Raw genomic sequence first — 24,444 nt, forward strand, 5'->3', positions numbered from 1 at the left:
TTAGATAGATGTTCATGTGAAAGGTGTCTTTGGAATGTGGTAGTAGTTCTGTAAGTGCATTCTTGGGAGTAGGCTTAATTTATTCTTCTCATATACTGTAAAGTCAGCACTAAACTCGTGTTGGTCTTTAATACAGGGCAGCAGGTCCTGGGAAGGGTGTACTGTACACTGAGGGAGACTCATGAACTTTTTTCTTATTTGGCTTCTTTCCTTTAAATTGGGACTGGCCTGCTCTTCCTGTAAATTGTTTATTGGCACAAAAATCCCTTCCTGTCTCATTCAGAGAGAACAGGGCAAAAAGAACACTCATTCTACGCACTCACGGAAAGACAGGTCTTTTCCACAAGGCGGTATTCCGAGCTGCTTAAATGAGACAATTTCACTGATGCACTTTACTCTCTAATGCCATCACAGCTGAGACCAACCACTTCTCTCTGGCAGAGAGAGAGAGAGAGAGAGAGTGAAAGAGAAAGAGAGAGTGAGAAAGAGAGACAGCAGTGTAATCTGTCTGCATCTGACCTCAATATTGATGCTGTTTCCCCGTTGGATTTCACAGGTCTGATGTTTGTTAAGTGTATCCCTTCTTTAATGGTAAGTATTAAAAAAGATGTTTAATACTTTTATAAAGTGTGTGTGAGTGTGTGTGTATATGTAGTTCAGGCTGTAACAGCTTGGCTCGCATGTGTGGGCGAGTCCAGTCTGACTCCTCCCTACCCCTCCCCTCCCTCTCTCTTCTCTCCCTCTCTCCTGAAATACATGAGCTGGGAGAGACTGAAAGGCACTAAGGCAGCCAAAGTAGAGCAGGAGCCAGAGAGGCTGACGAAGGAGAGAAGAGTTTTCACAGGGCGAGGGACACGCTGCAATACTGGGACTCTAAAAGGAGGAGAAAGGTCCAGTAAATTCCAGGAGCTCTGCTTGAGTGCACTGCTAACTCCCAGGAAGACTGTGCCGTTCAACCTGCCACGTACTTTCAGAAGGTAAATGCGTGAATGTTTAACTTCTCTCCTGAACTTGAACTCTTTATCAGATAAAAAAATCTGATGAAAATCATATTTGCTTTCGGTATGCAGTAGAATAGAATAGGAAAGTAACTATTCAAAATTATGCTAAGCAAAAATATACCGTATCTACGTGCTATATTTTTTCTTCAGTGTGGATATTGTTATATTTTGTGATTCTATTTGTGGGTAAAATAAAATGTACTATCAATCAAGGTAATGGAAGACACTGTTAATAAGAAATTATCACAAGATACAGACCTTCTATAGCCTTCAAATAGCTAAAACACAATTTTTAAACCTGCAGCATGTAGCAAATAGTTGGAAGCTCTTGGTAATATAAATCATATTGCATCAGGATTTATGTATAAATTATATCCTCCAAGCCCTGAAATTATTGCTTACTAAGTCCTGAAGAAATATGTTATCATACGACAGGGCTGCCTTTACTAGCTGTCAGTTTTTCTGATGCTTCTCTTGAGGTAAATATTCAGACTTAACCTTCCATCACCACATTGTGTTTTCAGTTTAACTATCTATGATATATGACTATGAACTATGCTCCAGAATGTATTCTACTCATCAGAGGGGTGTCCTCTGACAATGCCAATGATTGCAAGTTTCCAGCTGGAATAGGCTGCTTTATTGTACAAACTTGCGTTTCAAAGGAAACAACGTCCAGTGTGAGATGTACAATAATGTACGACACAACAATCAGTGTGGGATACAGACAACTAGCCCTCATTTGTTCTTATACAGAAGCACACTGTAGAGCAAATTAATTCTAATTAACTATCTCTCTGGCTGGCCAAACAGATGTTAATCACTATCCAATCCGATTAGGGCTGGTCAAGGCACAAATAAATTAGTCTCCATTAGCACATTGCAGCTTGCTGCCATTTTCTCTGTCTGATATTTACTTACTTTTGCAGCAAGTTCAGTGGTCAATTAAATTATCCTCACAAGAAGCCATGGAGACCCCTGGCAAGAAACGAGTGACCAGCAGTGGGGCCGCGTCCGTTTCTCCAACCCGCATCACCCGTCTGCAGGAGAAGGAAGACCTGAGCAACCTCAACGACCGGCTGGCGGTCTACATTGACAAGGTCCGCTCGCTGGAGGTGGAGAACGCCGGACTCCGCCTCCGCATCACCGAGTCGGAGACCGAGGTCAGCCGCGAGCTGTCCGGCCTGAAGGCCGCCTACGAGGCGGAGCTGGCCGACGCCCGAAAGACCCTGGACTCCGTGGCCAAGGAGCGCGCTCGGCTGCAGCTGGAACTTGGCAAGGTGCGCGAGGAATTCAAGGAGCTGAAGACCAGGTAAGACATCTCTGGAGGGGTCAGGACTAGGGGAGGAGAGGGCATCCAAGTAGGACATCACCAGAGGGGGTGTGGCTTATACAGAATCCAATTCCTCGTGTGCTCACCATTTTGCTTCTGCTGTATGTTTGGTTTCTCTCAACGGGCATACATTGAAACCATCTTACTGCTGGTTCATGGTTGGGGGAAATGCATATGCAGATGCATATTTTACTTTGATGTTCTTAGTTTGACTCCCTATGAAGTTTGTAGGTTTTGTTGATTACGATTTTATTTTTTGTCCAGTGGTACTTACACTTTAACCAACACAGCAGCCTATATGTGAATTTCCCCAATTTTGTACAAGTTATCTAAATGGAAAGTCTGAAAAGAATTTATTTAAAATTCCAAAAGAGAGGGCACTGGATTAGACAAAAGTAGACACAGGTGACCTTTCCATATTAAATGGGTCTGACACGATGTGAGTTCATTTGCAGTGCATCTCTCTGTAATACAGAATGTCATGGGAATTGCTTTTCCAGACATAAAGCAGGTGAACAGGTGGTCTGCAAACATTTCTCAGTCCCAGGTGAAAATTCCAGGACACAACCCATCATTGTTAGCATTGGGAGACCTTGAGTCCTGCTCTGCCCTGCTGATAAATATGGGTTGAGTCCTGTGGCTAATAATTGTTCTGTAAACATGTCACCATGATATATTGATTTTGTTTACTTCCACTTGAAGTGTCAGTACACGTATAACTGCAAAGAGATATTTCAGACTGTAATGGAAATTGGTTCTAAATGCCCTTTCTCATATCTAGACCATCAATTTCTCAGGCGTTCTGCTCTCTGTTGCTCTTGAGATATTTTTTTTACATTTACCTCAGCCTAATGCATGCATGCTGATGTGAGGACGTTAATGTGCTTCATGTCTGCACCCTGCTTTAAAGGCAAATTTCACTTTGGCATAACACAAGTAAGTTGGTTGATCTGACCCCATTGTATTTGCGCAGCACGAAGACTAGCTACATCAGATGTCCCTGTTCACCATTAACGCCATCGTTGCTTCTCCCGGTTTTCTGGCTCCCAATTCACTTCCATTCATTTTCAGGACTTCACTGGAATTGAATGGTTTGAAACCACACCTAACTGGGAGGATAATAGATTGATAAAGTAGAGTACTGACGAGTACTGACAATACATGCTCTATGGATTTTTGGCTGTTTTTGGTTTTGGATAGCTATAAATAGAGGAAGAATTGTTGAAGAAATATAAGCCGTTTGATTTGTTTTGACATTATGACCTAAGGCTACTCAACTGATGTGCTTCTTCATGGATTACCAGTATATTCTTTTGTCAAACAATAATTTGAGACGAATATAACATGGTTAAATCAACAGTTTTAAGTAATTTTTAATTAATTAATTTTTTAATTAATTTTGGTGAAGTCAAATGGGAAAATGAATGGGAATGAGTCAGGGGCTCCAGAAATTACTTGGGTTATACCAAGTGAAAGTGAAATATCCCTTGAACTAATTTAAACCTGATGATAAGGGAGGGTGGACTTTGCACTTTAAACAAATCAGGGGATCAGGAGTACTGGTTTGAAGGACTTTGCATTAGAACTTTTTTTTTCAGTTGTATGCAGGAAGTACTAGGGAATGTGCCTAGTCGTGCTGGTGGATGGAAATGTGTGCTCTGCGAAGTTAGTAAGAGCACGAGTGAGACGCCATGCCCTGCCTATGTTTCTGTTTGGGCTTTTGGATTATGGTATGTCTCCCACCCCCTGGGAATTTGCCGTGACTCCATGTGCAAAAGTGTGTTTGCAAGACAACCTGATTTTTTAAGCCGTGGTTTATTTAAAGAGCGGTGCTTGTACAGTAACGTGAAGGCTGCTGCTTCAAATAGATCTCAATGTGTCACATGTAAGCATTCCAGCAAGGGAGTCTTTGAGTAGCAGCACATGGCTAACAGTGAGGACCTCTAGCTTTCATCCCTATAAAAAGTGTTTTTCAATTGGCATACATTCAGTTTACATGAATAATGTGAGTACAAGGCATATAGAGTCTAATTCGCTGTTTCATTGCTTGGTCTGTGGTATTTACATAATTGCAAATCTTGGGTAGGCAATGTAAACAAGACTGTAAAAACAGATTTGAGTATTTTAAAATATTGGACAATAGATTTTTAAACAGTAGAGTTTTTAGACTCATCATTACATTAAAATATAAAAAAATAAGAAAATTACCATTTTAAGGTGGTCTTTGATCCATGTAGGTCTACAAGTATTTGTCTGTATTACACAGAATTAACTGAAAACAAAATAAAGGAACTGAAGAGAGTTTTTAATCCCTAAGAATCTGCAGAGTTTTAATCTAGAGCAGTATAGATCACCCTTATGAGGTAACATACTGGAGTGCAGCACTGTCAGTCACATACTGTGGGAACCTTCCTTGTTTGGGATTGTATCTTTCTGAATAAGAGAAATCTAACTTTGTTTATCTGAAAATATAATTTATCTGAATATATCACTGCTAATATGCATTTCATTATGTCTTGAATTGGTGAAGCTGAATAAACAGTATGTGGGCTTAGGTAGATTTAAACATTGGCTGGATATTATTTTTGTATATTTGTTGCTTTGTCATTGCATTGGTGCAGATAGTGGGATCCATTATCAAAGGAGGACCAGATCATTTCTATTTAAAATGCATTAGCCTGCTCTGAAGAATGTCTCCCTCAGTCACACCCCTCTGACGTTGCGGAAATGCAGCGCACCATTCCGCCACAGCCAGCCTCCTTCTCTTGCTTTGCAGGCTTCATGTTTCTCAGTGTTTGGTTACCATGGCGCCCATGGCAGGGATGTTTGAGAAGGCTGGTTGAGCTCTGACTCACAGAAGGGGGCGGAGGAAACAGCGCCATTTATGCTGGGAAGCTTTAACGGTCATGCGGGAATACATCCTGCTGTCGTTTGCTTTGGTCTGAGGCTACTGAAGGCAGTTTCAGTCCTGTCAGCTTGTTACATAGGCGAGATCTGTTTTTGTATGGACTTCTGTGACAGTGCATAACAGCTGTGGATCAATTGGCTGTAGTAAAATTTCTGTGACACCCATAGAAGAAAAAAACAAAAAAGCTATACAGCTTAACAGTGGCTGTGTCTTCACTAACGTGTGCAGTCACATTGATTGTGTCAACATAATGCACAAATACAATAACTGATCACACAAAATTATATTGAAGTTATCTCTTGTTTATATTATTACATCATGTTCACTATTTTACTAATAGCATGATTGTGCTTGGCTTCTTACCTGAACTAATAATAAAAACCAACTATCATTATCTTTATCATTCGTGCCAATATAACAGAAAGAACTTATTTGAATATATACTATCTAGTCTGTAGGGAATCAGAGCAATAGGGTCAATTTAGTATGTAAAATGTTGGAGTGTTGGCCTGAATGGCCTGTTCTTGTCATTATGTTATGTTATGTTATTTGCATGTGCCCTTATTTTGTGTACAAATATCTTTTTTTCCTCTGACTCGCTGGGCTGTGTTTAGTCTTTGAAAACTCATAGACAGCCCACTAGTAAATACTGCTTGAGAAGTCACATAGGCCCTCATTTTGTGTTGTGTAGTACAGATCATCTGTTAGGTCCTGTAAACACAAGCATGCTGGTTTAGATATCCCTGAGGCAGGCAGAGAGACGGCAGAATGACAGCTGCACACTGGCACACCTGTTGGCAGCAGAGATTACATGGTAATCATGAAGCAAAGCACTGACTGCAGCACACCTGTTCTGACCAAAAGGCACTGCTGGGTTCACAACATAGCAGCCTTTGTGGGAAATGACAACACCACACACATATGGTTCCCTTGGGCAATGAACACAAGCTCCTGCATTTGGCTGAAAATTATGCAGTTTGAAATGCCCATTTCTAGATGTGTTCCCAGTTTGCAGACCTCTGTTCAGTAAGACAATAGCTGGTTCTCTGTGCCAGCAAGTTAGGGAACCAAAATCCTGACAAGAACAAGAGTGTCCTGTTAGGACCTCTTTCTTCGGGAGGAGGATAGTGGGAATTTGTGTGAACTTCTCTAGATATACCTATTTCCCATCACTAACTCCACATTAGTAATGTTTTCTGAAAAGTTTTAAGCTAGGATCACTACACATTTTGTGCCTCAGTCAATACCTAGATCTGAATAGAACTGCTCACCTTTATTTCAATTAGAAGGGCTTAGACATTATTTGAATATATTTATCAGTGATTATTTATTGGTAATTTGACACATAATATCATATCAAATTGCAAATGATTATAAATCTATAGTAAAAATCTATCACCAATTTTAAAAAGTCAGCTCTTAATTGCTGCACTGCTGTCCTTGTATATATTTACTCTAAGCTGTTTTCCATGATTTAGTGCTCATTTGATCTGATGTTGCTACCTACTTGTCCAGCTTATCGTGTTTTTGCACTCATTTTTTCAGTAGTTCAGAAACTCACTTAACCTCCTGAAAAGTTGTGCTTGGTCAGTGTTCCTGCTCAGATGCATTTAGCATCAAGTGAAGGGAATGGCATCTATCTGAGTCCACACCAGGCATGGCACTTATCATATAACTGAAGCATATTTCCTGCCCTTAGGGTGTTCATCCTTACAGCTTCCTCTTCATGAAATGGAATTACAAGTTGGTGTCGTAGATAATGCTTTATCTCCCTTTTATTTATGCAGAGTCCAAAACATTCATAACAGCTTTCATTTTTATTTTAATATTAGTATAAAGTGAATGAGCAAGGTTGGAATATTTACACAGTATGCGATGTTACATACGGCTGAAATAATGTTTGAATATTTTTTATTGTGTTATTTGATAACATTGCTACTTACAATTTTGAACTTTAAATTTTAGTTATAATGAATGCATTTTAGTTATAATGAAATAATTTCCCTTGAAAACATCTAGAAATATTGAATGATCTGGAGATTTATATAAATACTGGCCAAATGTTTATCCTTTATTCATTTAGAATAACAGAAGGACCATACAAGGTAGATATTAAAGTGTGAAAGTTTTAGTCTTATCTTAACTGTAAATATTTTGAATGACAGTCATTCTGGAGTTCAAGGAAGCTATTTTTATCTCAGGAAAATCATATCAATTCAGCAATGTAATATGCTAGCATTATCCCTTTGGCCTACCATTCAGTGAGAAGGCTTTGAGATTCAGGGCAGGCATTACCTTGGCAAGCTCCTTAACTTTTTGCTCTGTTAGCTGTAATTGCTAGCGTGTTATGCTGATATTGGTTATGATTAAAAGGCTTTGACTTTTTAAATTCCAAAACATAAAATGAACAGAAACTGATCACCCCCTGCCAGTCTACGTCTGGTGCATATCTGCTCAAACTCTTCATAGAAAGTCTTTTGCAGTCAAATATTTGACACTCTTTTTCCTCCCCCTCCAATATTTACAATAATAATATGTTTTACAGAACGGTCTCAGAACCTCTTGTATTTTCACTCACACAAGTTAATGAATAAAGAAAGATATTTGTGTTTCTATGATATTGACATGCTCAGTGCCTTCAATGCTTCTTATGGAAATTCCCATAAGACACTTTCTGCAGACTCAGTCATGCTTTACTTGTTCTCATTTGATGTGTCTAAAACAATTCTTATTTAATGTGTCCCTTGGGTGGTTCCTAGAAAAATTACTGTAGTTTCTTACATGGCCAATACTGAGTGGTTTATCTCCTTTGGGTACTGTAGAAGATAGCTTTCAAAGCTTTCAGCTAAATCATATTCAATCACAAAACCAGAAAACTATATTTAACGATCAAATTTACTAAATGTTCTACATTACTTAATATTTAAATTATATGAATCTATAAGCCTTTGCTTGACAAGAAGATCTGTACCATGTCAGTAGAACACATGACAAGAAAGTATTAGTTGCCTCAATTACTATACACGTACTCTGTTCTTAACATTTAATACTTTGTGTGTGTTAGTCAAAATACATGGGTTCAAAGTTTGGCAAAAGAAGGATTACTAAAGCAGTTCCAATGAAATTATGGACATACACTGAGATATAATTCACACTGAAACTGCATAGGCAAATTGTCAACATCTTGCATGAATATATAGGGTGGTGATTGTACTTCTGCATAGCCAGCCAGGGGAAAACACAAACAAGAATGTGAACACTGTCCAGTGTCCACCAATGCATAAATAAAATAAAATAAAATAACAAAAATACAGGGTTTAGAACGTGTGTGCAAAACAGAGTAAATACAGTTTCTGTTCTTGCATGTTTTTGGTCTTTCTAGGCCTTTCTAGGCATGTGACAGTGGCATTCCCAACCCCTGTGTGGCATCAGTGTAAATAATGAGCTCTCACTAGTTTTACTATTCCCCCACTCTGCGAAATCCAAATTACTGAAATGATTATGATTAGTACTTTTTTACAGTGCATTTACAACACCATTTGAGGTGGTAAATGGTGAAAACCCTGCTCCTGGGTTTCCCTGACCAGGACTGCCCTGTCTGATTTGCAGTGGCTCTTAGTTCAGAGCCAGCTATAGGACTTCATATTACATACAGTACTGTATAACTCAACAATGCAGATTATGAGCTTTCAATGTCAAGCTAGGTGAGTTTGAATTGTACATGACATTAATTATGCATGCTTTGATTGCTTATTTTTTGATGGGCACTACTGTTAGCATCAAAATGATCAAGTCCAATCCTGCATACCTCTGTTCTGTGTGAACTTGTACAACTTTTAAAGGAGCTCAGTGTTGACTATAATCAACTTTAAGCACAATTTTTGGATACAGTATGCCTCCAGTAACCACTGATCATGACACAACTCACAATTAGGTCTTCAAACAAAAAAGAAACGTCACAAGACTGAGGAGGTTTACTCTAGAATAGCTTCCTTGTCTACTTGATTGTGTAACCTTGGCTATAATCTTGAATGAATCTGCACTTTAATTCAATTTAGGATGCCTGTGATACTGGGCAGGAGGTCACACAGTATATTCATACTAAAATTAGCAGACTACATCCTTGAAGGTAGTTTTATTTCAGCGTTCACAATGTTAGCAATGTGTAATAGCAGTAATGTAGCAATATAATTTACATTGAATTAAATGGATAAATTATAAGATTGTTATTGTTGTTTTCTTAGGATGTACCCAATTTTAGCAGCAATTTCAGATAATGCAATCTGCCCCTGCTGCCTTGTATGTGTTTATAGTTTGCACAGTCTCACCATTTATGCTACTCACTCTATTCACCCTGCAGGGCTAAAGCAATGGAAAACAGATGTGGAAAAAAAGCTGGAAATAGAAGCTGCTTTGTTGGTTAGAGTGGTATTCCCAGGTTTGGCAAAGAGAGAAAGGTGGTTTGGGCATCACTGGGCTAGAGCTGTGCTCTGCAGTTGTATTGGTGTGACCGATGAAGTGCTCAATGTGTGTGTGGAATAGGACTGGAATCATAGTTTCCATGGCACTTGATTCCTTCCTAGTCAAAGTCAAGCTCCATGACTCACTCATCAGGCAAATTGCTTTAAGATGTAGGAGCCCTAAAACCACAGACAAAAAATCTCATTGGAGGTGGGGCTATGGGTGGAGTTGGCTGGATTGTTATATAACTACCATTTTGCATTTCTCAAAACATTTGAGTTCAATTTTGAATTAAAATTGAATGGCAAGGTTTGAGTCTGTAATGTGGCATGATGACTTTATAATATTATAATATTACAGTACATGCCAAAAGTAGTATACAGTCTAGTAAAAAGGCCCTTTTTTTTGGCCCTTGCAGGCTTCCTTTAATCAATGATTAGTTTATTTGATCAATTTGTTGATTAAACTAATTGTTGATTAAAGGAATGACAGACATGTCATGGTGAGGATTTACTTTTAATTGTATGTTTCCACCCGCACTCCCACAAAGTTTTTCTGCTTTGTTTGAGTCCTGCTAATGTTTTCACACAATGATTCGATATTTTATAGCTACACTGTGAGCATATTCTTTAAATTCAGGATTTAAGTACAGCAAGTATTGCTTCACCATGATTCCTAGACCACTGTAGGTCAATATATAGGTAAGTTTGCTATGATCTTGCTGGGTCACTTGGTGCTTGTAAGAAAGACAAATCAAAGAAAGCATTTAGAAAGCAGGCTTGTCAGCTACCTCAGGGCTTCACTGCTGTCTTATCTGATAAAAATTCACATGTTGCTGTATGAGGAAAATGAATACCCAGTAGTGTATTACAAAGACAGAACTTGAAATCAGCTTGGTCTTGGTGGAAAAGCGTGGTGTCTTTGGTGGGATGCAGTTGTTGGTTTCAGCTAGAGCTTGCATTTGCAAGTGAGCCCCTCCATTATAATTCTCATGTGTACTGTTGATCAGTATAATGAGGTGTAACTTATTTTTCTGTTTTCAGAACTTGCGGTTTTTTGTTCTTGTTCAAGTAACGTACCTCATTAGGGCTGTTTTGACTTTGCTTGCATGACTTAGTTTAATGGTGAATAGTGCTGTTGACAAGTTCCCAGCAAACCTATAAAGAGAAAGTACATCTTGGGACGACGCTTGTGTTTGGATTGTAAATCACACTTGCTCTGGTGTACATACACTCTGAGATGGGGTTGATTTCTTTTCAATATCTTGCTGTGTCATATTGTAGGAACAGCAGTGCAGTGTGTAGAAGCATGTGAGAAACAGCTGTTGTCTTGGGTATGAAAGGACAAGGACCTCTTTCATTTCCTTTCACTGTATTCCTTACACCAAGGAAGTGCTTACCAAGGAAGTGCTCATTCATGACTGTCGAAATTTCTGCCATGAAATACGGATGTCTTTTACTTTCTATGTCTTGGCACTGCTGGCTTTAAGATTGTTAGCCATAATGAAACAAAGTCACTCTTCCTTTGTGTTAGTAGTCCCAAAAACAAAAAGGAAATGCTTCTGTGCAAGACAGTCCAACTTCAATTGTTTTTTAAAATTAATTTAAAAAAATAATTTTAAAAGATCTTTAGATCAATTCATATAGTTTAATTTAAAAATTTGTTTAATTTAGCAATTTGTTTTAACTGGAGAAAATGTCAGGCCTGATTAATCTCTCATTGGCTTTGACTATGTGGTTTGTTTTTAAACTAATGACATATAGTATGTAATATCCTCACAGCCTTTTTGCTGAAATTAAAAAAAAAAAAAACGTTCAATTTGTACTGTTCCTTTAACTGGGGAACACCCTTCAAGGTGTGATTCAGAAGTGAAGGAGTAGTGAATGAGTAGGATATAAATAAGTGTGGAAACAGACAGATTGTTCTCAGAGAAGGTACCCTCCCTGTAGTATCTTTTTAACGGAGATGTCAGAACTTACCCACTTTCGAACTGCGGCCATACAACAGGTGTCCACCAGACAAGTGTCCACCAGGCCTGAAATTTTATGAGTGTAAAAAACATAGCTATAGCCCTAGCTATAGCGAGTGTGTGTGTGTATGTCTGTCTGTGTGCACGTGCATGTGTGTGTGTGTGTATGTGTGTGTGTGTTTTAGACATTAAAAAGTTTTTTTCCCCAGTTGTATCACAGTGTTTCTCATTGGAGTATCTGTTATTTTTTTAAGTCTATACTCTCAGTTTGAAGCTCTAAATTTAAATCAAACTTCTCTAGACTATGTCAAAACTATATAGGGAATACACCTAAAAGGGGACTGGTGACTAACTCTTTCCACTTTTGTCTCATTACAGTTACAGTCAGGGGTAGCAATGATAATTCCACTCTTCAGTTTCAATTATATGGAAAAAAAAAAAAATCATTCATACTCCTTGCAGCCTACAGACTAGACCTCGTTGTCATGGTAGCCCCACAATTAAACAATCAGAACAATCCACTTGCTAGCAGCCTGCTTCTCGCTGTGGTGGACAAAAAAAAGCTATGAGTCACACAAGATTGGAAGCTTAACTGAGACATTCCTCTGTGTTTGTTCTATAGCTATCAGTCCCATCACTGCACATTTCTCTGTTTTTTGTTGTTTAATCTCTAATATAATTCATTTACACATATACATACTTCATTCTGTATCTTCTCTTTAAGTTGTTTATTGCTATACACTCCCAGCACCATCTCTCTTGTGTGTTCACTCAATGAAATGCTCCAGAATCTACGTCTCTCTCTCTCTCTCTCTCTCTCTCTCTCTCTCTCTCTCTCTCTCTCTCTCTCTCTCTCTCTCTCTCTCTCTCTCTCTCTCTCTCTCTCTCTCTCTCTCTCTCTCTCTCTCTTTCTCTCTCTCTCTCTCTCTCTCTCACAGTCACACACACACACTCACTCACAGACCAGTATACAGACAAAGGACGAATTGGATGAAACAAACAATGTGCGCCTTGTAACAACCAGCTTTTGCCTGTTCCCATTCAATGATATTTCCATCCATGGGTTATTGGACCCAATCCACATAGCCTGTCTCCCATTCAAGATCCATACAGTTTTGCTTAGTATGAATGTTTGTATTTCTCATTTAAACAAGGAAAATAGCTCCCCAGCTCCAAATTAAAATAGTTTATTATTCCAAAACAGTCATGCTGTGGGGCTCTTTCCAGCACTTGTGCTTATTTTTAATGCATGTTAGTGCCTCCAAGTTTCATATAATGCAAGTTGTTTACTGTGGAGCTGTTGTATAAGGTTAAGCAAACATGGTGATGCAAAGAGGTGCAATGGTATTTTAAATAAATTCATACTGAGCTGTTGCACTGGTGGCCCGAAAAATGCTACGCATTACAGAAATATTGGAAGTTATGAAATTATTGTTTTTCAAATAGACTGCCGAACTGTCATATTGTTTGTCCAGTTATTCAATAGAATTTTTAGGCCATGTCCAGCTCTGTAACTGCTCAGAGGGGAGTTAGCTAGACGTAGAACAGTGTCCAAATCCGTCCCTTCACGAGGCCTATGTGAGTGACTGTAAATTTGTAAAGAATGTGACTAAACAGCACTGCTGTTGTAACAGAGGACCTGACCGAGAGGGAATTTCACAGCGCTCTCCCAGAAATGCCTTCCCCTCCAAGCCATTAACATAACATTCCACACAGCACCCTCAGCCAGCCTACACATAGCTCTGTTTCTTTGTCAGTTAATCAGAGATTGCCGTAACACCCACAGGTGAACGTGTATGCTATATTTTAGCTTATATTTTATTGGTCAGTTCCATAGAGGCTACTGTTTTTCATGTAATCCCTTAAGTAGATCCATATGTACAGTCAAGGTGAAAAGCACAATGATATATTTTTTATTTGTCTGTCCTGTTTGGCTTTGGTGTCACCTGCAGTGTCTTCCAAACACGTATAGTGGATACGCTGAGATTTTCTCTATGGGTGCGTAATATTAAGTGGCCATGCTACACTGTGCTGCTCTACGGTGAGTTTAAGACTGAAGCAGGCTAAAATGCAGCATTTATTATTGTCATAAATAATTTATGTGCATATTGTCCATTTAAAGACGTGTATGTTTGCAGAAGATCAGGTTATGTACCTGGATGATTAGGTATAACAACAGGACCTCATTCAGAGGTCCAAAACAACCAAAGCAACCTATTTGTTTGATGGGGAGGATATACTGTATACATGCAATGCTGTGTGCTTGTGCTCATGTCCCAGTATTTGTGGGTGCATACGTACAAGAGCAGATGTATCATGTATCTAGCATGGCATTTACAAGTCTGGTTCTGCTGGTGCATGTTAGTTGCACTGGGCACATTTATCTTGATATAACTGGAAGTTGCTGGCAATAGTTGAGGGACAACAAAAGAGATTTTAGAGGTCTGGAAGCCATCTCTGAAACAAGCAGACCTCATTAATGTCAATCCGAATTGGACTGAAAGCAGAATACAAGGAAACATACAGTGTATGCTTCCTGTTCGGCTTTACTTCTTTCCAGACTTCATATAACATAACCAGTTATCATTCTTCTTATTTTAAATATTACTTTTAACTCATGTATTGATCCTTGTTTTCTTCTAAACTACTGGCAGTGAGTTGATACACCGGCAAACTGTACTCACGTATTCACAGGAACACCAGGAAAGAGTCTGAACTGGAGGGGGCATTAGCCCGGCTGAAGGATCTGGAGGCCCTTCTGAACTCTAAGGATGCCTCCCTGACCACCGCTCTGGGGGAGAAGCGCAACCTGGAGGCTGAAGTTCGTGAACTGAAGGCTCAGCTGGCGAAGGTGAGATATCAGCGCGTTAGCACAAGGTAAAATGTACACATATGTGATGCTGGGTGGCACACCCTGTTAAGGCACAGTTCTAATGTGCGGATGGGTTCTTTGTCTTATGCCAGGCTGTTACTGTTTGCGTATATCAGGTGGTTTTCTCTTCACCTGAAAAGACTTGCAAAGCGGAGATATAACTAGAAAACAGATGGCCTTCTGATGTTCAATGATGATTAAGGATTTCACTTTTAGCAGCCATCATACATACACGGTACGTGTATTGTATGGGTACTGCGTGCTCCTGGTTAAATCGGTTATCCATTACAGTATCTCTGCTTCCTGAATATCACGCTGATCAAAAGGCACACCAGGCAACAATTACTTCATTCTGGCTTCTGGCACTAGAAGCATTCTTTCATACCCTGTGGCTGTATCTGATAAACTAGGCAGATACAATTATTTGTGTAATCAAATGGAAAAACAAATATATATATTTGATTAATTAAAAAAAAAAAGAAAAATGGATGGTAGATATTTAAGCTTAAACAGTCTGTTTTACCATGGTTTGATATCTTCCTGTGCTACATAGAACATTTACCCGAATTTAGTACCCTTAAAAATGTGTAAAGCAAACAGAATTTGGTCTGACAGCCTGAGGTCTGACCAGTTGATCATAATCATGTGTGTCAATTGCTCTATTAAAAAATAAATAAAACAATTAATTGGTACCAACTTTCAACTTACAAACATCATTTTGAGGTTTGAGCAAAGTAGTTTTTATTGATATAAGGTGACAGATTAATTCAGAAGGTTTTATAGCACATCCCCTTGAACAGTCTCAATGCATTTGATTGAATATGGCCCATTGTTTCTGCTGGAGACTCAAAGCTCCATCGTGTGGTACTATGAGGAATTACAAAATATTTATTTGGTTTGAATATTTTCTCTGAAACAGCCAGCACGTTCTCATTCTGTGCAGCTGAAGAGCTCTGTAATTACTTTAGTTTACAATAACAAGTGGGTTCAGATCATTAGACGTAATGAAAGATTGTGATTACTGGAGAGAAGAAAGAAATTTTTTCAAAAAACTGAAAAACCAATGCATCTCAGCCATGGATTTATGCCAATCGGCATTTTATTTAACCACAGTTCAACTGTTTAATTCCATAAAAAAAGGAACTGTATGAGCGCACAAACCATGGTTTGTATGTCTGAGCGAGCTTAGCTTGTGTGGGAGAACTAGAGTGGGACAGTTATATGAAAGGTCTGCATGGTGCAATAGGTTTTTTTATGAGGGGCTACACATGAAATTCCCACCATGTGATCTGTGTTTGGGAGGCTTAAGGCATTCAGAGAAGGCCAAGGGAACCCAGCTCACTGCTGCCAGTGTATCCCTCAAGCCCACAGTAGCCGCCATGCAGCGCTGTATTCAGACGTGTGACCCATAGCCTCTGCCTGTATGAAACATGCTGCTCCCTGCCCATGCTGCTGCTCTGTTACCACGCAGCTGGAGGGCAGCCTGGTCGATGCCAAGAAGCAGCTGCAGGATGAGATGCTGCAGAGGGTGGACGCCGAGAACCGCATCCAGACCCTGAAGGAGGAGCTGGAGTTTCAGAAGAGCATCTACAGCGAGGTCAGCACTCCCCTCCAGTCCCACTCCCTGAGGCCCAGGGTTAGGGCAGATTCACACACAGCTCTCAGAGCCCTGTGTGTGTGTGCGTGTGCGTGCGTGCGTGCGTGCGTGTGTTTGTGTGTGTGTATTTCAGAGCCCTGTAGCACTTATAGCCCTGATACACAGTACCTGCCGCTCAGTATACAGCCCCACAAGCAGACACAAGCAGTGGCTGTGAACTCTTCCCAAAACTGATACAGGATGTTTGAGAGAACAGTTGGAACTAATTTTGATGGCATATAAACATGCACTGTAAAGGCCTTATTTTTATGTGAAGAATTATGTTCAGTCAAATTTTAGTGTAGTGGCCTCTTAATTGTATAATTTCTCATGTAAGTGCACCCTGTTACCCATTACTTACTGTATGGAAAACCCTCAGCCATATAATTAGCATACGGTTGTACATGATACTTACCAAACATTACAAACACAAGGACTATATGACATCTAGTGTGACTTCTTTGTGGAAGTAGAATAAAAAATAAAAAAGAAGATGGATAAGACTCTAGCCTAGGCAAAAGAAATTCTAGAGGGGGAGCCCTAGGCAGAAAATCCCATGGGCCCCTTCTGACCGGTTTCCACTGTCATCATGTTTCCCAAAACTCCCAAAAACCCCAGCGCTCAGGGCCACAGGCAGGTGTCTGCCTTGCCTGTTCATAAGATTCACTGTGAGCCCAAGTTATTAGCTCAATGAAGTTAATTAAGGCCTTCAAGGCCCCACTACCATTTATTTTTCCATTCTCAGACATTTTTGTTTATTCGTGTGCTAATTAGCACAACATGACCTTGACGAGGAAACAACAGCGATTTGATTAGTACCTGCCTCGTTTGAGCAGCAGTGTTTCCGAGGCTCTGTCCTGACGCGCGAGTCGCCCGTCTCTCGCAGGAACTGAGGGAAACGAAACGGCGGCACGAGTCGCGCATGGTGGAGATCGACAGCGGGCGGCAGCAGGAGTTCGAGAGCAAGCTAGCCGAGGCACTCACCGAGCTGCGCGCCCAGCACGACCAGCAGCTCAGCATTTACAAGGACGAGATCGAGAAGACCTACAACGCCAAGGTACGGGAGCTCACGGCTAGCGCTGCAAGCGCAACAAGCGCTACGACATCTCGCAATGCAGCGAGATGCCAGTCTGAAGGTATGGAGGGGGTCAGGCTTGCTTTGTGCAGCTTTCATTATTCAGTTAGCTGGTTTCAGGGAAACGGTTACATTCTGAAGCATAATCAATAGTTTACTTAATGATTAGCATTCAACAGGTTTAGATTATTTAAACGTGTCCATTTGACTGGAGCTTGAATTTAATTTTGCAGTTTTTTTCTGGGGCTAAAAGAAAAAAAAAATCAATAAAAAATCTATTCTTTGTAATATGTGTATTTGAAATCCAAGCAAGCACCACAGCCGTTACTAGCCTGATTTATGAATGCTTGGACATGTATTCATGCAAACATATCCCCTGCAATTAATTCTCCAGTGCAACTGCACCAGAAATCTTTTTTAATGCTTCATTAAGTGAGCACTCTACCCAAAACTGTGCCTTGGATTCAATCAACTGTTTGTCCTTAACTTTGACACACAGCACAATTTAGGGGTCCTGTCCTCACCAATGCAAGTGAGTTCAGCAATCACCAAAACTGGAAATTTGAAAAAAATGTAGCAACTGAATTAAATCGCGACTCTAAGTTAAGGACAAATGTTGATTGCATCCCGGCCTGTGTTCTCATTGTACTTCATCCCACTGGAACAGAAGCACAATGAGAACTCATTATGTTTAGCATAAAGCAGCCTATTGTTCTTCAGAGGAGCCAACAGCCAAACAACTTATGTCACATGCGCTCGTCTTGGATACAAGAGAGCATCGTGGGACATGGTTCAGGGAGCTGTCCTAATGCGGTGTTTCCCGAAGGAAAGTTGTGAACGTGTAATGACGTGTGCGTCGCCGAGTGTACTTCAGGTTCCCTGACCCCGCCCCCTGGCTGATGTCACTCTGCTGGTGTGTGCCCGTCAGCTGGAGAACGCGCGGCAGTCTGCCGACAGGAACAGCCACCTGGTGGGGGCGGCCCACGAGGAGCTGCAGCAGACGCGGGTGCGCCTGGAGACGCTCTCTGCCCAACTGAGCCAGCTGCAGAAACAGGTGGGCTGTTAGCCAACGGCACGCTGCTCTACTCAGGCGCAATTACACTGAATCACTGCAGAGTGACATTTCATTTGACATATGCCCTGCCATTTTAGAGAAATATGTACAATGCATTTCTTGTGCTGACAGCTCCTCGGCTAATTAGCTCTTAAGTGATACAGTCTTTTTCCCTCATAATTTTTATCAGACATTATCAACCTATCAGCGTAACATTCACATTTATAGGCTTAGCAGACTCTATTAGCTGGCTGACTTACCTAGCATGCATTTTGTACTACAGGATATTGGCTAAACTGATTCATGGCGAGTGCTCCTCAGAGCATTCAGAAATGCTTATGTTCACCATTGTCTTCTGACACATAACAGTCATCATTCTTTCTGAATGACTTTACATAATCATGATTTTTAATATTATTTTTAAATCAATTATTCGTACCACTTGTCCATCACTAGGCCAATACTCCAATGAAAAAGTGCGCTCATATCTCAATGGGAAAAAAGAAACTGTATGACAGTAATAAGCGTGGTGAGGTTAAGTGTTGAATTACTGGCCCATGCCCCTGCCCCAGCTGGCTGCGCGGGATGCCAAGGTGCGTGAGCTGGAGGAGGCGCTGTCGCGGGAACGGGACGCCATGCGGCGGCGGCTGGAGGTGAAGGAGAGGGAGATGAGCGAGATGCGGCAGCGCATGCAGCAGCAGCTGGACGAGTACCAGGAGCTGCTGGACGTCAAGCTGGCACTGGACATGGAGATCTGTGCCTACAGGAAGCTGCTGGAGGGGGAGGAGGAGAGGTGAGAGGAGCTAACAGACATGTACATGAATACACACACATGCACGTGCACGCACGCACACACATGCACGCACGCACACACACATGCACGCACGCACACACACACACAGGCACACACACACACACCGACATACACGTACACACACACGCACATATTTACATGTAGACAGAGTTGTATGTACACACATGCACATATACTGTACATATACACAAACATACACACACACACACACACACACACATTGTCTACAACTTCAGCTTTCATAATGATATGATTTTGCAGAATGTTATTGCAAAGCCTCACAAGTTTTTTATAAAATCTTCCCCCTCCTGTTGCCAGGCTACGTCTGTCCCCCAGCCCACCCCCCACTCGGGTCGCTGTGACTCGCAGATCGGGTTCGGGCACACAAAGCCGCACCGTCCACACCCACAGCGCCCACAGCTCCTCCGGCAAGAAACGCCGTGTCAATGACAATGACAGTGAGACCTCCAGTCTAGCAGGTGGCGCTGTTGCACGTACCCGAATCGTGCAGCAGGCTTCCGCTAGTGGCCGTGTCACTGTGGATGAGGTCGACCTGGAGGGGAAGTATGTGCGGCTCAGCAACAAAGCTGACCAGGTGAGGAAGGAACGGAGGCAGGGTGTAATGTACTAATACTAAAGTAAATTGTAATACTTAGCATTGCATGTTGGGCAATATATGTATAACCAGTAAGCACCATGCTTTGTCTAATGCCATAACCATAGGATGATATACCTGAGACCAAGGTTTACAGAAGATATATAATAAACAGGGTAATATGATAATGGAAATCGTTCCTCAAAGCTTCAGTGTCATCTGGGCTCAGATACTTGGGTTTATCATGGGTGGATGAATATATGTAATCCGTGTGTGTGATCTCCCTCCCTTCAGGACCAGCCAATGGGCCACTGGCAAGTGAAGAGGCAGGTTGGGTCACAGGAAGCCATAGCCTACAAGTTCCCCCCAAAATTCATCCTGAAGGCTGGACAGGCCGTTACGGTAAGCTGAGTAAATAGCACCATACCAGCTCCCATGGCTGTCACCATAGCGGCGGATGACACTGTGCACTATACAGAGTAATATAACATAAGAAAATGAAAGATATTATACTGCACATTGTGTTATGTGCGGTAAGCCTGTGGAATTAGAAATTAATTTGTACCCATGTATGTGTGGAATTTTTATTTGGATTAGCCGATTAAGCCTGTGTGATAGAATTATACAGAACAGTCAAAGGATTGTACTCAGGGGCATTGCCTGTTTTGATGCCTACTTGTGCCATGCAGATTTGGGCATCAGGGGCAGGGGGCACTCACAACCCCCCCTCTGACCTGGTGTGGAAGACCCAGAACTCCTGGGGCACTGGAGACCAGTTCCAGACCACCCTGGTAAATGCCAATGGAGAGGTGGGTGCCACCAGTATTAACCCTTTGTGTGTGGTTGTGCGTGTGTCGGGTAGGTCATAGACTTCTTGTGTGAACAGAAAGCTGTAGAATTGACATTTTCTCTCTCTCTTTTCAGGAAATGGCAATGAGGAAGGTCACGCGTACACTGTTTCATGATGATGACGATGATGATGACATGGTAAGTGAGATGATGCAACAGACACAGGCTGCTGGGAGAGTGAGTCTGAGGTGGACAGTATGTTCACAGCCTGTAGCACACTTGTATTCCTGTCCTAAAGGGCATATTTATTTTATAAATTCCAAAAAATAATTTGATGGAAAATATATTAGCATCTTACAGACCATGATGCCAACTGTGACATTATTCCAACAGTGGTTCCCAACCCTATTCCTGGAGATCTACTGTCCTGTATGTTTTCGTTTAAACCCTAATTTGACTCACCTGATTCTACGATTCTAGCCATGGAATGAGCGTCGCTTTGTTAGGGTTGGAGTGAAAACCTACAGGACAGCAGACCTCCAGGAACAGGGCTGGGAACCACTGCCATAATGGGAAACTGCTCAACAGCTCATATGTTTCTCACATGTCCCCTCCCCCTTCCCTCCTGTCAGGCCACTCACAGCACCGGTGGAGACAGCGAGTACAACCTGCGCAGCCGCACGGTCATTTGCGGCTCCTGTGGCCAGACGTCCGAGAAGGCCAGCTCGGGGGTGTCGAGCGCCTCCCGCTCCTCCTTCCGCAGCAGCGGAGGAGGTCTCCCTGAGGGAATGGTCCCCCACTCCTTCCTGATGGGCGACAACATGCCCCGACAGGTACAGCAGCGACCGCGCATCGACCTGGTCACTGCGGTCACACCTGCATGAAAACCTGAAAACTCACTGGCCAACACAACTGTGCAGCGACTGTACTACTGAGCATAGTGTATATTTATATGCAGATAGTGTAAAACTGATTCATAATGTAATGTAGTTTTAATCTTCAGAGGGACTGTCTTGAAGCATGACAGAATATATGCATACATCATAATACGTGCAATAATTAAACGTTATAGTCTGCAGCATATTTGCTGCTGTATTCAGTCCTCTTCTAGAACCTACAGAAACATATGCTGTATTTTTGTGTTACAGGCCATGTTTTTATACAGCATGCTGACACATCCAACTTAGTGTTTGTCTGTATGATCCCTCTTTTTCTACTACTTACCGTGTCCTCCAGGGATCCATTTTGGGCCATTTTTGTATTCCTTTGCTGCCAGAAAACTTTCCGGTCTTCTGACCAGAAATTTTTCCAGAACTTTTTCCTGTTACATTTTTACATGATCAGATACTGAGAAACTGGAGATACAGAATCTTAGTGTCATCTTGGACATTTTTTAAAAAACATTTTCGGAAGATAACTCAAGCAGTCTACGAATAAGTAATGAAAATTTCCGCAAATGAGATCACTTATATCCATGTATTAATTCAATGAAGATTAGATTACTGAAATTTCCCCATTCAAACATAGCCAGCCTTTGTTCTGACTGCACCTGGTTCAAAGACATAGCCAGAGAAGCACATAACTCCCAGTCTGACCTCTGGTTAGATGATTTAAGGTTACTTTAAGGTCACTTACTTCGAAAGGTTTACATGGCTTAGCCTCTGCACATCTCACAGAACTGCTTAGCCTGCATCAGACCAAGATAATCTAAAGTTCATGATTAAGTGTCTCCACAAACAAGGGAGTCTTGTTTCTGGAGGGGGAATTTGGGGAATGCCAAACCAGCTCTGCAGACTTTTATTTTGTTATGTTCTTGTTTTCTTGTTTGCTTTTCTTGCTTGATTCTTGATTCTTGCTTTTCAGTATCGCTTGGGGCCCAGCTCTGTATCGAATTTGAAACAGGTCACATAATGCAGCTCCATACAGATGTAACTAACACTGGAAAATATGTGCTACTTTATGTTATCTGAATCCTTGACAGGCAGGCATGTTGCTGAGAATTCCTGCCAACATAGGCTACACCCCTGTCCCTCTTACGCCGTACCTCTCTTTGTACTTCCTCCCCCCTCCCCCTCCACAGAGTGGTCCCAGAGCGGAAAACTGCGCCATCATGTAGACCCCAGGACAACTCCACCGGGAGGAGATGGACTCTCACTCCTGAGGACCGAAAAAAACACATTTTTCTACACATGGAAGGAGCATTTATATTTCTGTCTATATATTTGTGTTTAAGGGACTTTCTATTTAAGTCTTATTTTTTACTGCATAATCTGCAAATATTTTTATATGTACAAGTATTTAGTAGATTATACTTAACTTGCTTACATGCGGCAATAAGCTTTGCACTGTGGCTGTTTACCAAATAAAAAAAAATAAAAAAAATATATATATGGTGGGATATCATGCATGCAGAGGACCCATTAGCCACCTGAGTTCTGTAGATGCTTAAAAAACAGCTTTATTCATGGAGAGAGGGAGAGAGAAGGTACTGCCTTGCACGGCAGTTTGATTCAGCCTGTGGTTTAATGTCTCAGATCTTTGCTGTCATTGCTGATCACGCACAGGTTATACACCCTGAACTGAATCAAACTGCTCTGTGCTTGGAGAAGAGTCTGTCGCCCTGGCATGCTGCATATCTGAGTGAATGTCAACTCTTAAACATAACAACACATACACAACTGTAAAAAAAAAAATGTGGTAGGGATATTTACCTTTTGAGATTCAACCTAAATATCTGTGTTAATTTCCGTCTTTTTAAAGAAAGAGGGAAATTGGAAGAGAATAGATATGATGGCTCTGTGTGGATAACCTTCCTATTGTCATAGGAAGAGTATGACAGAATAAGGAATTTAGCTCTAAAGTGCACAGTTTTCATTTTAGGCCCAAGTACAGTAAGACAGAAATAACAGATTTACAATACAAAAACATAAACAAAGCCCTCAGATCACTTCTCTTTCAGGTTTTAAGATTTCAGGTTCATTTTAAAATTGGATTGGTTTACTGTGGAGTTAATTAATTGAAATTACACTCAGGTTATTCATTAGGTCTTGTTCTCGGGGTAGAGGAATGGTTAATGGATTGGGAGATGTTGGTTGAGTCTAAGATTATGGCAGCTTAAAATATCTGATTTTCCATGTTTTCACACTAAACCTGCAACTTTTTGAGATTGCAAAAATGAAAGAATTAGGACAGCAAATTGAATTGTCTGACACAAATTAATCAAAATAATACAGACAATAATGTATTTCTGTCCTCAGTAGATTAGTACAGCATATTGCTATACCAAAGACATAAGTACTTTCTGTAAGTTTATGAAAGTGCGAATATGACATATCAATTAAACTGATACAGCAATGACATTCCACTTTTGATTTTTGAACCCAACCCACTTCTCCGATGTCAGTGTTGATTGTCAGTGTCGTTCACAATACTCTCTCCCACAGCTGTGGATTGCGAAGTTTAAAAAATGTTCTCAAGCTTCTTGCTTGCTTTGATGTACTGTAAGGTCAGTGGGGGCAAATTAAATTAAGGCACGCCATTTTTTTTTTGTTAAACTGTTCCATTAGGTCAGCGTTTCCCAACCGGTGTACCGCGGCACTCTGGTGTGCCGTCAGGCGAGGTCAGGTGTGCCATATGAAAAATCCTGTAAATTGTAATGTAAAATTTTAATGTTAAAATGAATTTAAAAAAACTTAAATAAACAAATCCCATTCACGAAAGCCAAAATAAATGTCATTAAAATGCATATCGCTTAATTAAAACCCCAAAAGAACATTTAGGCCTACTGTTGGCACGTGTGGAGGGGGCTGCAGGGTGTTTATTTTTTTATGCTTTTGAGAGTGTTGTGCCATGAGATTCTGTAAATTTGGAAAGTGTGCCGCGGAAGGAAAAAGGTTGGGAAACGCTGTGGATATTATTAAACACCAATAATTTCAAT

At 41.0% G+C, this 24,444-nt stretch overlaps 1 protein-coding gene across 1 annotated transcript; it reads left to right on the forward strand.

The window, feature by feature from the left end:
* The first annotated feature begins 233 nt into the window (after nt 1–233).
* Nucleotides 234–23,866, forward strand: LOC118227370 (lamin-A-like). Its single transcript, XM_035417754.1, has 14 exons — nt 234–591; nt 762–977; nt 1,931–2,313; nt 14,367–14,523; nt 16,016–16,141; nt 17,067–17,237; nt 18,184–18,309; nt 18,882–19,102; nt 19,442–19,718; nt 20,013–20,120; nt 20,408–20,527; nt 20,643–20,705; nt 21,140–21,340; nt 22,588–23,866. The coding sequence occupies exons 3-14, from the start codon at nt 1,970–1,972 to the stop codon at nt 22,621–22,623; spliced, it is 1,950 nt and encodes a 649-aa protein (XP_035273645.1). The 5' UTR covers nt 234–591; nt 762–977; nt 1,931–1,969; the 3' UTR covers nt 22,624–23,866.
* The last annotated feature ends 578 nt before the right edge of the window (nt 23,867–24,444 follow it).

Source organism: Anguilla anguilla, chromosome 1, assembly GCF_013347855.1.
Source record: "Anguilla anguilla isolate fAngAng1 chromosome 1, fAngAng1.pri, whole genome shotgun sequence".
Lineage (NCBI taxonomy): Eukaryota > Metazoa > Chordata > Actinopteri > Anguilliformes > Anguillidae > Anguilla > Anguilla anguilla.

What these genes read in the sequence shown, in the direction of transcription:
- LOC118227370 (XM_035417754.1), top strand. Translation starts at nt 1,970, where the DNA reads ATGGAGACCCCTGGCAAGAAACGAGTGACCAGCAGTGGGGCCGCGTCC. An exon ending in TCAGCAACAAAGCTGACCAG is followed by an intron (nt 19,719 to 20,012) that starts GTGAGGAAGGAA and finishes CCCTCCCTTCAG; the next exon opens with GACCAGCCAATGGGCCACTG. An exon ending in TGGTAAATGCCAATGGAGAG is followed by an intron (nt 20,528 to 20,642) that starts GTGGGTGCCACC and finishes CTCTCTTTTCAG; the next exon opens with GAAATGGCAATGAGGAAGGT.